The sequence below is a fragment of the Triticum aestivum genome, chromosome 6A, assembly GCF_018294505.1.
Source record: "Triticum aestivum cultivar Chinese Spring chromosome 6A, IWGSC CS RefSeq v2.1, whole genome shotgun sequence".
NCBI lineage: Eukaryota > Viridiplantae > Streptophyta > Magnoliopsida > Poales > Poaceae > Triticum > Triticum aestivum.
In genome coordinates, this window is record NC_057809.1 from 474,890,858 (window position 1) to 474,904,903 (window position 14,046).

Below are 14,046 nucleotides of genomic sequence, written 5' to 3' on the forward strand. Positions count from 1 at the left end.
TGGCTGAGGGGTTCCCCCTGCAAAGATGTGCTGAGGAGTATATGAGATTTTTTTTAAAGGTCATCATGGCTGGATTACCGATAATCAAATACTCCATACATTCGTTTAATATATGGTAATAGTTATATTGTCCACAAAGAAACTTGATAAAAGTCAAGGGTCATCGGCAATCTGAATATATTGTCAGTCGCCTCGTTCCAAATAGTGCTCAACCGGCGACCTATGAGGTTGCCTCCTCAGCCTCTCTTCTGGCTGATCCATGCGTTGTGTTGTACTATGTATTTAGTTTTTTTTTTTTGTGTTTTCTCTGTTACTGTGCATTCTTAGAGCATCTACAGCCTGCTCACTAAATCCGACCCTCAAAAACCTGTGGACGCGCCCATGCGCGTTCACGGGCATTGACCGGGCACTCTTCAAATCTTGTAGTCCACATCCGTGTATCTCATATCCGATATCCTAAATCCATACTAAAGCATACAACGTGAATCACCAAATGGACATAGAAATGCATATTCCGATCACCAATAGATCTCCAAAAAATTTGCCAAAGTTCAAATAATCCACATAAACGACGAACAAGTTTAACTAGACTACTAAAAACTCGAATTTAAAGACAGAGACGTCAGAGCTTCATCACTTCCTCGCCGGCCCTTTGCCCTTCCGGTCGTCGGCGCTGTTGTAGGCGTTCGGGTAGGCGTCTGCGGCAGGAGGTGGGTCATCGCCGTCGTCATGGTCGGAAGAAGAGGAGATGACGGTGCAACCCTTCAAACGCGGGATAGCTCAGTCATGCTTGCGCTTGACCTTGGCCACCTCGCCGCTGCCTCCACCGCCTCGCGCAGGGACTGCTCAATGGTTAGCCGGAGCACCTTCGCGTTCTTCCTCCGGAATCGGCGAGCGTCTGTCTCCGCTGCCATAAGCACTCACGGTAAACCCACGTGAGGAGCCGCTCCTCCTCATCGGGCACCGCCGACAACGCGCGGCAGCGGCGGTGAACGGATTGCTCGATCGCCTCCCTCTGCGTTGCCCACTACCTCCCGGGGCGGGCACCACGTGTTTTCGATTCTGGTGCGCATCCACGGCGCCGAGGGAGGGGGCACTAGAACCCACCGCAGCCCTTGCGGAGCAGCGCCCGGCGGGGGAGGTGGACAACGGAGGGGCGACGCAGATTGAGTAGCCCATGAGGAGCTATGCGCAGGTCGAGAGGGTCCGGCTCTGGCGTAGGCGCTGTGCCAGCGGGCGAGGGGAGACGAACCTGATCCGAACCTGTCCCCCATGTCCACTCGCGACTGCTCAATTGCAATGCGGAGGCCTAGCTCGTCCTCGGCTGCCGGAGCAATACATGGTTGCCGAAGATGGGATTTGGATCGAATTGGAGAAGGGGAGGAGAAGAGATGGAGTGGAGCGAAGTGAGTGTAGGGTTTCCGAGTTGGAGTTTATGTGGGGACTGCAGGATCGAAAGTATGTCTAGAGGGGGGGGGGTGATTAGACTACTTGACCAAATAAAAATTTATCATTTTCCCAATTTTAGTTGTGGGTAGATTTTAGTAATTAGCACAAGTCAAGCAATCAACCTATACATGCAATTCTAAGAGTATAGCAGCGAAAAGTAAAATATTGCATATGAAGGTAAAGGGAAGGGTTTGGAAAAGGCAAACGCAATGGAGACACGAAGATTTTTGGCGTGGTTCCGATAGGTGGTACTATCATACGTCCACGTTGATGGAGACTTCAACCCACGAAGGATAACGGCTGCGCGAGTCCACAGAGGGCTTCACCCACGAAGGGTCCAGGAAGAAGCAACCTTGTCTATCCCACCATGGCCATCGTTCACGAAGGACTTGCCTCACTCATGTAGATCTTCACGAAGTAGGCGATCTCCTTGTCCTTACAAACTTCTTGGTTCAACCCCACATCACGACGGAGGCTCCCAAGCGACACCTAACCAATCTAGGAGACACCACTCTCCAAAAGGTAATAAATGGTGTGTAAATGATGAACTCCTTGCTCTTGTGCTTCAAATGATAGTGTCCCCAACATTCAACTCTCTCTCACATATTTGGCTATGGTGGAAGAAGGATTTGAGTGAAAAGCAACTTGGGGAAGGCTAGAAATCAAGGTTCAAAAGGTTGGAATGGAATCTCTTGATCTCAACACATGAGTAGGTGGTTCTCTGTCAGAAAATGTATGGTGAAAGTGCAGGCACGTTCTGATGGCTCTCATCTGAATGAAGAGGGGGTGGAGGGATATATATAGCCTCCACACAAAATTCAACCATTACACACTTTTGACTCATCTCGGTGGCACCGTTCTGTTCAAAAATATGAACATTAGGAATCTCGGTGGGACCGACTGGAACAACTCGGTGGGACCGATGTGCTAGGGCTTAGGATAAACATCAACTCGGTGGCGCCGATTGCATCAACTCCGTGGGACCGAAGTGAAGCGATAAGCAACAGAGAATCTGTCAAGCCAACTCGATGAGACCGATTGCACAAACTCGGTGGGACCAAAGTGAGTGCAACCGATCACAAAGTGCTGGCAAGGCCATCTTGGTGAGACCGAGATCTGTATCGGTGTGACCGAATCGTTACGGTTTTTGGCAGTGGCTATGTCAAATGAACTAGGTGGCTTCGGATAGAAAGAATCGGTGGGGCCGAGTTTGGAATTAGAGTTTGAATATATTTGGATGGAGAAAGTGGTTGAGGGTTTTGGAACAATATCACTAAGCACTTTGAGCAAGTAGACCATCAAGCAACACCTCACCCCTTTTTAATAGTATTGGCTTTTCTATGGTCTCAATGTGATCTTGGATGACTTAAATAGAAATGAAGAGTCTTGATCGGTTTTGCCAATCTTTGTCCTTAGCATTTCGAGGGGTCCACTTCTCTAGTCCATGCCATGCCAATCATTGAAGATCCTGAAATATTTATCTTGAATGGATATTAGTTCAATGAGCTATATGTTGTTATGAATTACCAAAACCACCTGGGGATTAGTTGCACTTTCAGGGACAGACTAGGGGCGGCGGTGGGCCGGGCTGACGTGGCGAACGCGCCCGGACGCACTCGGGCCGCCCCATATCTTCACTACATTTGGGTTAGATATGAGGCGCGTCAGACATCCCAATCGTTTGAGAGGCCGGTCTGAGACGCCCGGGTTATTCTTTTTGTTACCGATCAGTGATTGGTCTGGCCGTTCGGGCGTTTGAGACCGATTTAAGGTGACTGGTTGTAGACGCTCTTATAAACTAGACCAACCAAACAAAAGAACGATTCTCTCTTGGCATGGCATCTTTTGAGTAATATATTCACATGTGAGAACTCTTCTCCAATGATTTCTTAGAAAAAAATGCGGGATAGGTTGAAATTTTGGTCATCCTATCCTATGAAATGATTCATCTCTTGCATTGCGGACTTTAGAATTTCGCATTAATTAGAAGTGTTGGGCGCGTTTCGTTGTGCCGTTGGTGTTGCTAAGATTCCATAAAGATAAGAATTGGTTTGACGCACGGGTAAGATGATGAAGTGCGTTCTTTTTTTTATAATATGGTGTTTTAGTGGGATTTTCATGTCAGTTCGTGATATCCGCTAATCAACAAAAACACGTATTATGCTGGTTGATGTCGATTAATTTAAGAAATTATTGATCCACTCAAAATTGTGAATCAAATCTAAAATTGATACCTCATCTCAATGAGAGGGCTCGTTGAGAAATAGTTGACGAGGTCAAAATTGTAAACCAAATCTAAAGTCGAACATCTCAATTGAACGAGAGGGCTTTAAAATAAGGGAGCACGGTGAATTCCCATAATTCCATGTACAAAATATGTGGGCCTCGAGGTCAGACCGCCGTTCACACGGTCGGCCCAATACTAATGGGCTGGAAACACCCACCCTGGTCATAGGGTTTTAGTGGGGTTTCACCCCACCCTGGAAACACCCCTCAAAAAAGAAAAGAAAAACTCATCGCAGAGCCGCCGCCGACCGTAGCACAGCGGCAGAGAAGTGCGGCAAGCGGCCATGGACTTCTGCCCGGCGTGCGGGATGCTGCTGCAGATCCAGCCGGCCACCGGCGGCCACCGCCTGCGCCTCTTCTGCCCCACCTGCCCGTACGTCTGCCCCATCAAAAACAAGGTCTGCCCTCAAACCCAATTCCGCCTCCTCGTTCCCTTGCGTCGTTTTACTCTGATGCCCCCGATCGAGTTGTGTTGACGTGCTTGTTGGTGTGACCCTCGCTTGGCGCAGATCGTGAAGAAGGCGAGGCTGGTCAAGAGGGAGGTGGAGTCCGCGGAATCTGCCCCCAAGACTGAGGGTGAGCCCAAGGAATCGGCCCCCAAGACTGACGGTGAGCCCAAGGCCGATGGTCAGCTCAAGCAATCTGCCCCCAAGACTGAGGGTGAGCTCTTCACCCTTCTCTTTTGCTTAGCTACTGCCTACTGGAATAGTCGATTGTCCTCACCGCTCAACTGTGTGCATAACTAGGGATTATCAATTGTTGTTCTTTCTTCTGGTGTCAGAAAAAGGAAGACGGATTACGATTTTTTTTTTCTTTTTGTTGCAACCCTGGAAATTTCTGTTGTCAATAGAGTTGCTCGTTCTGGCACCAATAAGGGGATTTTCTTCACATCTTCCTTTCGGTGAATTGTACTATATTGAAATATATTACCCGAAGTTGTTTTGTAATGCAAATGTAGCTTAGGATTTTTCATTAGAAATCTTTTTCTTTACAGTTTTTTTCTTAAAGTTCACACCCTAGCTTATTTCGAAGAATGACACTTGCCCACCCTGTGTCACCTTTTTCTGCGTGGTGGTGCCATGCGCCCATGCCTAAGGCAAATCTACACTTGTTATTAGGAACAAAGTTTTAAAAGCGTTAGGCGTTAATTGTGCGTTTTGCCACCGCCTCGTGCTTTTCTAACAAAAGCGCACGCCTAAGCGCTAGGCGTTTTGCTATCGCCTAGAGCCTAGGCATGCTTAAGCGCCTTTTTCTAACCATGTAGTACATTGAGCTGCAGTCACCTAACTTGGGTCATCGAACTCCCAAACTGCAGGTCTAGGTCGTTAAACTTCTTGAGATGTTTCTCTCTAGGTAATTGGTATGGCATCCTTTGTGTGACAGATCAAATGACATGGCATGTTCACTGATGCCACTGTGCTTGGTTAGTACCTGATGACGGGCATGAGCACTGTAATTTGCCCTCAGCCTCCCTAGAGTCTTGACCTTATATAAATTTCTGCATGTCAGGGACCCAATGAGAGCAAGGAATTAAGGCCAGCTAAGTATATTGCCATAATAGTGACTTTGCTAATGGATGGAAACTACATAGGCTGCCCAAACTAGTTGACACCTAGAGTGATCCACTTAAAACTAGTTTAGTAGCCTAGATAGGCAGTTTGAGAGTACAGTGTCCTACTTGAACCTGCCGGTCAAGTTTTGGGACCAGTAATATGATTTACTCGTAATTTTAATGCCTTTGTGCTCACATTTCAGCCAGGGCACTGGCATAGAAGTGTTCGTCTGCCATGCCTCCAGCTCTGGCATTGTCCAAGGGGACTAATTCTAAAAGTAATTTAGGTTGTTCTTTTAATATTCTTAAGGGAGTTGTTCCTTAATATAAATTGATTAGGTAAATAAAGGAAGCCAGGTCGCTTTTTTATTAGGAAAAATAGACGGAAAAAATTCCATATGATCCTAGAAAGGAAAAGTAGAAATGACGGAATAAAATGTTTGGAGAACAAGTAATGTTAGTTTCAAGTTAATAGGATCCTTGCTTAATATGTTTCCTCTCTTTGAAACTTCAGTTATACCAGCCGATACCAACAAAAAGCTTTATATTGATATCTTTTATAGTGTCAACATATATAGCAGAAAATATTCATTTTGGTGTGTTTAGATTGGCTTGTTGTACTTACTACGTTGACTTGCTTAATTCCTTTTTTTTACAAGAGCCTTTTGAGAATGCTTAATTTTATAGGCCAAAATTTATCTTTTTACAGTGAAGTGAAAATCTTTTTAGCTGTGCTTGTCTGTGTGAAAAGCAATTTGGCGGACATGACTATGGTACAGCATGTGTCTGCTGTAACCTTTTGATGACTTTGTTGTAAACATGGCTAATGTTATATATAATTGCAACAGACTGTCTACATGAGTAACCTGGAGCGGAATTCATATTTTGCCAAACACTCTGCTAATACACATATGAAGCATTCGCTTTCAGGTACATGACCAAATTGACACAATGGAGAAACATACTTTTGGCAGATGTGGATTCGATTAGTACATGTCTACAAGCATTGTGAAACTTGAGTATCTGGACATGCGAACATGTGGAGCTTCTTTGATCAAATTATGTTGCAGCACACAATGCCAAAAGCCACCAATCTTGTGCAAAGTAAAGTGATATACATCTGACAGTGCAGAAGCTCACTTCAATGTTGGTTTGTTAATTGGACGCTTCCTTTTTTTGCGGGGTAATTGGACACTTCCTTTATGTGACATTGCAGGCTTTTTGGTATGGAGATGCTTTTTGTGTGTGTGTGTGCGCGCGCGCTAGAGGTGTTGATTTGGTGTATGAATACTCTTCTTATTCAACCAGCACAAGAATGGGTATGATTGTGAGTCCGTGCATAACTTCCATTCTCCACCCTCGAAACTTGTACTGTATGAGTTTAGGTTAGGGGTCGAGAAGACAATGAAGGCAAGGGGTTCAGCGGCCCGACAGTGGCACTCTGGTCCCCTGTTGACAAATACTCCCTCCGTATTAAAATATAGGCTGTTTTTTTTAGGCTACAGAAACATCTTATATTTTGGTACAGATGTAGTAGATGTGTGTTGGGTTGCCGACAATAAACACACACGCAATATACTTCTTTTTATTACTTAAGTAGATCTCATAATAAGTATGTACATTTCAGAAGTTGCGTTAAAATCTAAGTTTTAGGTTTCAAATAATTCTGAAAATAATACACACATACCTGTGGATGTATACTACTTTGTATGTAATTTTTTTTTATAAGAGTTACACAAAAATCTAGCACATGTACTATTCACTTTACTATAAAAGCACATGATGTTTTTGTGTACAGCTCATATCAAAACAAAATTTCATAATGAATTTTTACACCCATGTTGTACGTTGGTAAGTACTTGCGTATTTTATTTCAGATTTTTTGGAAACTTAAAAAGACAATTTTTGAAATTTTGGGCTCCATTAGGTGGTAAATATGAAGTGATTATCAGGGACATTATAGTAGCTAGTTCTTGAGAGTGGATTTTTTTATTTTTGAACGTTCAAAAATCATTTTTAAAGTTAAAAAAATCTGAAAAAGTACATAAATACTTATATGTGTATACAGATGTGCATGATACAAAAAAAATCATGTGAATTTATAGTGAACAGTACATGTGTTAGAAATACGTGATTTTTTTTCATTTTGTGTAGCTTTAAAAGGTATTTCTTCATGGAATTTCGCAGACAAGTAGTATACATCCATATGTATATCACTATATGTGTATTTTTTCAGAATTTTTTGAAACTTAAAATTTGAATTTTGAAGTTTTCAAAGGGCTCCATGGAGCTCAAGCTCCATTAGGCATTCCCCCTAGTTCTTCTTTTACCTTGTGTAATTTTGTCCATGAAAAAAGAGGCTCAAATTATGAATACCCACAATCTAGCTAGTTTTGATTCTTCGTTAGATTAGCGTACCTCATGATATTCTTTGTATCGCGTTGATTATTAATCAATAAACCTAGTGGATTGTGCTAAAAAAAGCAAATAGGAAAAGACCAACTAGGATAAAAAAACCTAGGGTTGGTTCCTAACACCATTGTCCCTTACTTGCCCCTTCGTCTCTCCTCCCAAGCAAATAGGCGACTAGGGTTCCTGTCAGTTATAATACTCCTATAAAAGAGCCATTGCAGCTGATATAAAACTATGCACACAAATGAAATGCACAACAACAAGAGCAATCATCTAAATGACAGGACCAAGGCCTCCTGTACTTCTTTCTGTTGGCGCTATGGATGAGCCACTTGATCTCCTTGAACTTTGCTCTGCGTGCACTATTTAACCCTCAAAAGGTTTGGTTAAAAATTGGGGAACTACATATATAACGAACACGCAAAGATCGAATGTTTCAGCTGCAATATTCATTCCAATACTGAAACTTCTGCAGCCGTGTATCTACAACAGTTGCGTTTTCCCGATGACACATCAAAGTCAAAGTTGTAATGCTGGGAAAACTCAGAGCTAGCTAAAGAACTAACTAATTATAAACGCACTGGGCAACAGTGCAAATCTACATCGATGACAATGATCCTACCGATTATTATAACCCACATTTGCATGACCAAAACACAAAACTGTAGAAGCAGGAGGCAGAGGAACATCTAAAGACATTCCGATGATGTTTCAGACAAGACACACACGATACTCGAACTTAAACATCATTCATTATATTGTAACCACTTCTCCTGTCCTCCTCCTTCCATAGCTTCTTCCCGCATCCTTGCTAATTCATCAAACCAATCTTTGTACTCGACTTCAATCAAATCAAGCTCCCCATTCAGCACATCTTGACTATCGGTGATGGAAATTGACGAGCAACCACTCACCAGCTCCGAAGGAGGCGATGCTTCATCTATATGGAAAATCGAAATGTTCCTTGACCCATCACCTAGAACATGGTTGCAGTCTAGTTTGTGGATTCCCTCTTTGTACCCACCACAGTACATAGTCCCACAGTCACCAGTCCCATCGTATCTCGGACTTTCAGAACTCCCAGCAAGCTGCGCAGAAAAGTCCGACCCCTCAGAGCACTTTGGCCCCTCTAGGTTAGTTGCACTTAAGACAGATTCAAGATATTTATTCGGCGATGCACTGATATCTTTAGGATGCATTGTACTTTGAACTAACACATAATCAGGTGGCATCTCTAATGGGTTCTGCTGGGAAATAGTTACTTGCTCACTTCCACACGTTTTAGATTCCACATATGGACTCATCGCTGCATCATTTGCCAGTTTCCGACCAGGAACAAGATTGACTATCAGAAGGTCAATAAAATCAGCAATGAAAGTAACATCGCAGTCTGCTAGCTCCAACTGTTCAACCATTTCCGCAGCAACAGACATAGCTGTGTCAGATTCGAGGTAGAAGAGGAAATGGATATTTCTTGCTTGACCTGCGAACAGAAAGTCAATGGTATCACAAAAATATAGTAATTTGAGTTCCAAACAACATAAAGTAAGTCATACCACACAAATCAGCAATCCGTAAAACCAGTGAGACTGAACTATCATCAACTTTCTCGCCCTTTAGATTGAGTTCCGTGTTTCTGTTGGTTCTCGTGAACTCCAACACGGAATTATGTGGAGACCCAACGGCATTTTTCTCGCCCGAGCTAGCACACATAGATTCATGAGTATCAACGTCCATGTGCAAAGATTCCGGAGAGATCCGTACTGCTTTGGGAATTGTTGATGGAACCGTAATGCTAGCAAAACTATTTGCATTATCGGGGCAAAGAAATGGATCTTGCAATAGATCTTTGGCGGACAGCCTCTCAGAAGCAGGAACTAAACATTTCTCAATGAAATTCTTAACTTCAGCATTTACAATTTTGGACAGTGCAGCCGGTTTGACACCCTAAAGATTAGAGACAGTAATTCAGAAAAGATGCTCAACTGAAGCACAACTCTAGAATATAAATAACACACTTACCTTGGATACTTTTTTAAAAATCTGAGCTGCATTTTTGCATTCATTGTATGGATATTCAAGAGTGAACATTTCCAACATGCACATACCGAAGGAATAAATATCGACCAGTTCATCGTAATTCTCATCATATAGCTCAGGTGCCATGAATTCAGGAGTACCTACCAAAATAAAGAAGAGTTGAAATATCATAGTGTTGTATCAGGTGCAAAAAATAATTTTTTAGAAAGTGGTTAGAACTCAAGAGTGGGTTGTTGAAAATACACAACCATATAACATGTCTAAATGAGAGAACAGGTGCGACCTTGGTTTTCACAATTCAAACAACCATGTATTGCAGAAGATTATACTGATATAAAGATGTCAAATGGTGGAACCATAACATACAAAGTTGTATCATAAGATAAAAGAACCATAAGATATTTGTTCAGCAAACATGGAAGACAATAAACTAGCAAAAATATTATTACCAATAACACTTCTTGCTTTAGGCGTTAGCATAACTGTAGCTAGTCCAAGATCTCCAATCTTAACTTGTCCATGATTGCCATTAACAAAAATATTATCACACTTCAGGTCTCTGTGGATAACCGGAGGTTGGTGGCTGTGCAAGTAATCTAATCCATAAAGAATCTGTCTTGCCCAATTCTTTATTGCTTTCAAATCAACGCGTGGATGTTTCCGTCGGTAACTAGAGATGCACAAAGTTGTGATGGTGTCATTCTCAAGAAAGATGGAAGTAGCAGCAGAGCATGGGTCAATGATTACTTACTGCCTAAGACTGCCAGATGTAAACAGTTCAGTAATAACATTGATTGTCTTCTTTCGATCATCGACCCAATAATTGTAGAACTTCATTACATTTTCATGCTTGAGTGATTTCAGTAGATGAACTTCCGAGTAGAGCCTCTCAAGGTTATCTGGACACTGCATCAGCTCATCTATGCTGACTTGATTCCATGCAACTTCAATACCTTCGGCCTCATCAAATGCCTTGTAACTAAATCCAAATTAAGAATGAAACACAAGTTACAGACAGACCCATGTAATAGTCGGAAGAGATGTGTAAAAAAGTAAACAGAAAGATAAGCAATGTAGCATTATAATTGCGTAGCAATTTATCATTAACCTGATATGAATCTATTTACTGAATGCCACCACAAGTCTCCAGAACAATTTAGAGAGGCTACATCCTGAAATGATGATATTCCCTCGGTCCAAATCACTTCAGACCCAAGTTGCTCAGCCTATATTATCTCCTAAGTAGTTTCTTGGTACATATGGTTATAGAAAGGCTGTCGGGAGTCTAAGATATGATTGAGTACTACATTACTACTGTTAATTAAACTAGGGCCTTTCTGGTTATTTTGAACAAAGTGGAACAGCGACAAAGGGTACCTTCACTACGGCCATAAGCCTAAAACTGAGCATGTGTATTAGCAACTAAAGTATGAATCATTGTATTAACCTCTACACCTTAATTAGAGCGACATTGTTAATAATAATACTCCCTCCGATCCATATTACTTGTCGCAGATTTAGTACAATTTTGTACTAAAGTTGTACTAAACATGTGACAAGTAATATGGATTGGAGAGAGTACAAAATATACTAATACTATGCCAATCTTTAAGGTTTGGAAAGAAAACGAGGCAACCTATCAATTGACAAAGAAACACAAATGAAACAATATGATAGTAAGGGCATACACAGTCTTGACAGCTCCTCTCCCCAACACCTCATTGTACTGCAACAAGGGGAAAAAAATCAGATCAATACAATAGGCACGGATGGTTTTGTTGATCATTTTAGGCACTCCCTCCTTGCTGATTTTTAATAATCCAATGAGCAAATGGGCAAAATTTTCACGCTAACATAGCTCTAATGCAACCTTTATTGATAAAACAGGATGCACTGCTCACAATGTGCACGACTCTGCATTGTTTATCTATGGAAGGAAGCAACAAAATGCTGAAAAATATAAGTTTTTATAACGACAATTCGTTTCACCGCAGGGTCAAAAACTAGCATGGAAATCTCAGGTCACATTGGCATCAATGAAACAAATCAGAGTCCAAGCGAGATCAATCATCAGAAAATAAAGCACCAAGCGAAATCTTACGCGCATGTATCGCCCGGTCGGATCCACCTCTATGTATTCAGGATCGGTCGGCTCATCCCGATCGCCAAATACCTCCATTCTGGATCAAACGAATTTGGGAACACAGAGAGGAAGCGGGAAAAAAATTGGAGCCAGATCGGTGGAGAAAGCTGGACGGAGGGAGGGATGGGCTTCTACGCACAGCACGCTGCCGGCCAGGAAGGGGATGACGGCGCGGCATGTGCCTGGCGTTCAGTGAAGGGCTCGGAGAAGGGGGCATACGAAGGCCGCATTCGACGGGGGCGGCTGCCCAGCGACGTCGGCTTCACCTGTCCCACGGCGACGCCCATTGCCCGGCACCCGGCGGATTGCGGCAGCACCTTATTCTCCGCCGGTCAGTCTCCTCCCGTCGGGTATGCAGAACCCATCATCGGCGGGTTCCCTGCTGCAACGTTGGGATTACGGGGAGGCAGAGCCGGCGGCCACCGAGGGTAGGGTACGATTTTAGCTGCCCGGAGATGCGCTGGTGGAGGCGAGGAGAAATAAAAGGGAGAGATTGGTAGCGGTGAGGAGGAAAAAGTGGAGGCATGGAAATAGTAACTGACATTCTGTTCCGTTAAGATACGGGATTGGTGTCTTGTTTAATTTGCGGATTTTGGATAGCAATGTTCAAATATACTCTACTTTTTTTTGCCAACATTGATTTTTTTTTTTTGAGTCGGAGTCTGTCATTGATTTTTTTAGTCGGAGTCTGTCATTGATTTGAGAAAGGACAGCAATAACTTTCGACTGATCGGCCGTTAGGAACGGATCCGATCCTTTGTTTGCATGCAACTCATTTTGCCTAATTGCATGCAGATGTCTATGACGAGCAAATATGCATGCATGCGTAATTTTTTTTATAATGTCAGTAAATATTTTAACGAAAATTTAAATTTGAAAATTTTTGTAGCTCAAACCGTTTGTCCGATCAAACACTATTTTCATATAAAAAATCGTCGCGACGAGAGATTCGAAACCAGATCTCATGTTGACATGTTGCGATGATTTTTTTTTGTCGAAAGTTACCACGTGTGGCCTATGTAAGTTATCATGCCCAAAGTTGAAAAAAATCGCTCGTAAGCGAGACGGTTAGGGCATCTCCGACGCCGACCCTCAAACGGTCAAACCTCCCGCATCCGTCTAGACTGCGTTGTCCGGACCGCGGAAGCCATTCAACACGTTTTTGTATCGGTCTGTGGCGTGATCCGGACATACTTTCTCCCATAAACCAGAGACAAACGTGGGAAGTTTTACGGAAGTCCGGAACGTTGCCATGCCCGCTTCTGACCGCCCTGGCCCACCCAAAACCCCTCCTTCCTCCCACGCGTGCTTCCCGCCCGAAACAATTAGCGCCGCTCTAGAGCGTCAGTGCCCACATTCATGCCCGGCCAGAGCGGACGCGGCCGCTCACTAGCGCCGGCATTGAAGTGGCGCGCCGGCCGAGAAAGTGCAGCCTGCGCCGCTTCCCCGTGCAGGCGACTGCTCCGCGTTCAAACGGCACGACGGCCGCCCGTTCGTTCGTCTGCCACCCAAATTAATAACACGCGGTTGCCAAGGCGGCTACTCTGGAACCACCCGTCCGTCCCTCTGCCGCCCACCATTGCTATATAAACCGCTGCCCCGACCATACTCGCAGTCATCCGTCTCCCATACCTCTCTGCACCACTCCCACCATGGATTCCTCCCCCACCAAAGCTCTCTGGGACAGGCTAACGCCAAACCAGAAGAAGGAGATGACCGGCCAGAAGGCAACCGGAGGACGGTGACTTCCCAATGGAGTAAGCGGCCAACAACGAGCCAGCGCCACCCTCCTCCTCCTCTTCCGCGCCACCCTCGCCAAAGCATTGCACCATGACCATCGGCGACGCCGTGCCCATTACATGGGTATGGTGCGGGAGGAGCGGGAGGAGCAGTTCCACGAGGCGCAGGCCAACACTGCCTACAACCACCACCTCCTCTAGGAGCACCTGTAGACGGAAGATGTTTTTTCTATTTTATAACACACGGTTATTACTGAAAGGATCGAGATGGACCTAGAGGGGGGGTGAATAGGTACAATTACAAATTTTAATTATTACTTAGCAATTTTAGGCAATAATGCGAAATATGAAAGTGAGCCTAACAATTGCAAGTATGATGCTAAGAGCTAAGCAAGCTAAACAAGTAACACAACTATGTGAGTAAG

At 43.8% G+C, this 14,046-nt stretch overlaps 2 protein-coding genes across 4 annotated transcripts; one reads left to right on the forward strand and one right to left on the reverse strand.

The window, feature by feature from the left end:
• The first annotated feature begins 3,927 nt into the window (after positions 1 to 3,927).
• Positions 3,928 to 6,621, forward strand: LOC123127975 (uncharacterized). Of its 3 annotated transcripts, none has more exons than XM_044547856.1 (3): positions 3,928 to 4,133; positions 4,245 to 4,395; positions 6,136 to 6,621. In XM_044547856.1, the coding sequence occupies exons 1-3, from the start codon at positions 4,020 to 4,022 to the stop codon at positions 6,150 to 6,152; spliced, it is 282 nt and encodes a 93-aa protein (XP_044403791.1). In that variant the 5' UTR covers positions 3,928 to 4,019; the 3' UTR covers positions 6,153 to 6,621. The 3 variants fall into 3 exon arrangements, with proteins under 3 accessions (XP_044403791.1, XP_044403790.1, XP_044403792.1); XM_044547855.1 differs by having other exon boundaries at positions 6,205 to 6,621; XM_044547857.1 differs by having other exon boundaries at positions 6,218 to 6,621.
• Positions 6,622 to 8,124: 1,503 nt separating this feature from the next.
• LOC123127977 (probable serine/threonine-protein kinase WNK4) lies at positions 8,125 to 12,400 on the reverse strand. Its single transcript, XM_044547858.1, has 7 exons — positions 11,841 to 12,400; positions 11,428 to 11,465; positions 10,491 to 10,718; positions 10,189 to 10,409; positions 9,722 to 9,879; positions 9,256 to 9,646; positions 8,125 to 9,182 (listed from the first exon to the last, which is right to left on the reverse strand). Exons 1-7 carry the CDS (start codon positions 11,916 to 11,918, stop codon positions 8,446 to 8,448), a joined length of 1,851 nt encoding a protein of 616 aa, XP_044403793.1. The 5' UTR covers positions 11,919 to 12,400; the 3' UTR covers positions 8,125 to 8,445.
• Positions 12,401 to 14,046: the final 1,646 nt, after the last annotated feature.

Bases quoted from the DNA above. Each gene is read 5' to 3' on its own strand.
- LOC123127977 (XM_044547858.1), bottom strand. From the start codon at position 11,918: ATGGAGGTATTTGGCGATCGGGATGAGCCGACCGATCCTGAATACATA. The intron at 11,466-11,840 runs GTAAGATTTCGC...CCCTTGTTGCAG, and splicing joins CGACCGGGCGATACATGCGC to TACAATGAGGTGTTGGGGAG. The intron at 10,719-11,427 runs GTATGCCCTTAC...ATTTGGATTTAG, and splicing joins AGAGGAGCTGTCAAGACTGT to TTACAAGGCATTTGATGAGG.
- LOC123127975 (XM_044547855.1), top strand. From the start codon at position 4,020: ATGGACTTCTGCCCGGCGTGCGGGATGCTGCTGCAGATCCAGCCGGCC. The intron at 4,134-4,244 runs GTCTGCCCTCAA...CGCTTGGCGCAG, and splicing joins TCTGCCCCATCAAAAACAAG to ATCGTGAAGAAGGCGAGGCT. The intron at 4,396-6,204 runs GTGAGCTCTTCA...ACACATATGAAG, and splicing joins ATCTGCCCCCAAGACTGAGG to CATTCGCTTTCAGGTACATG.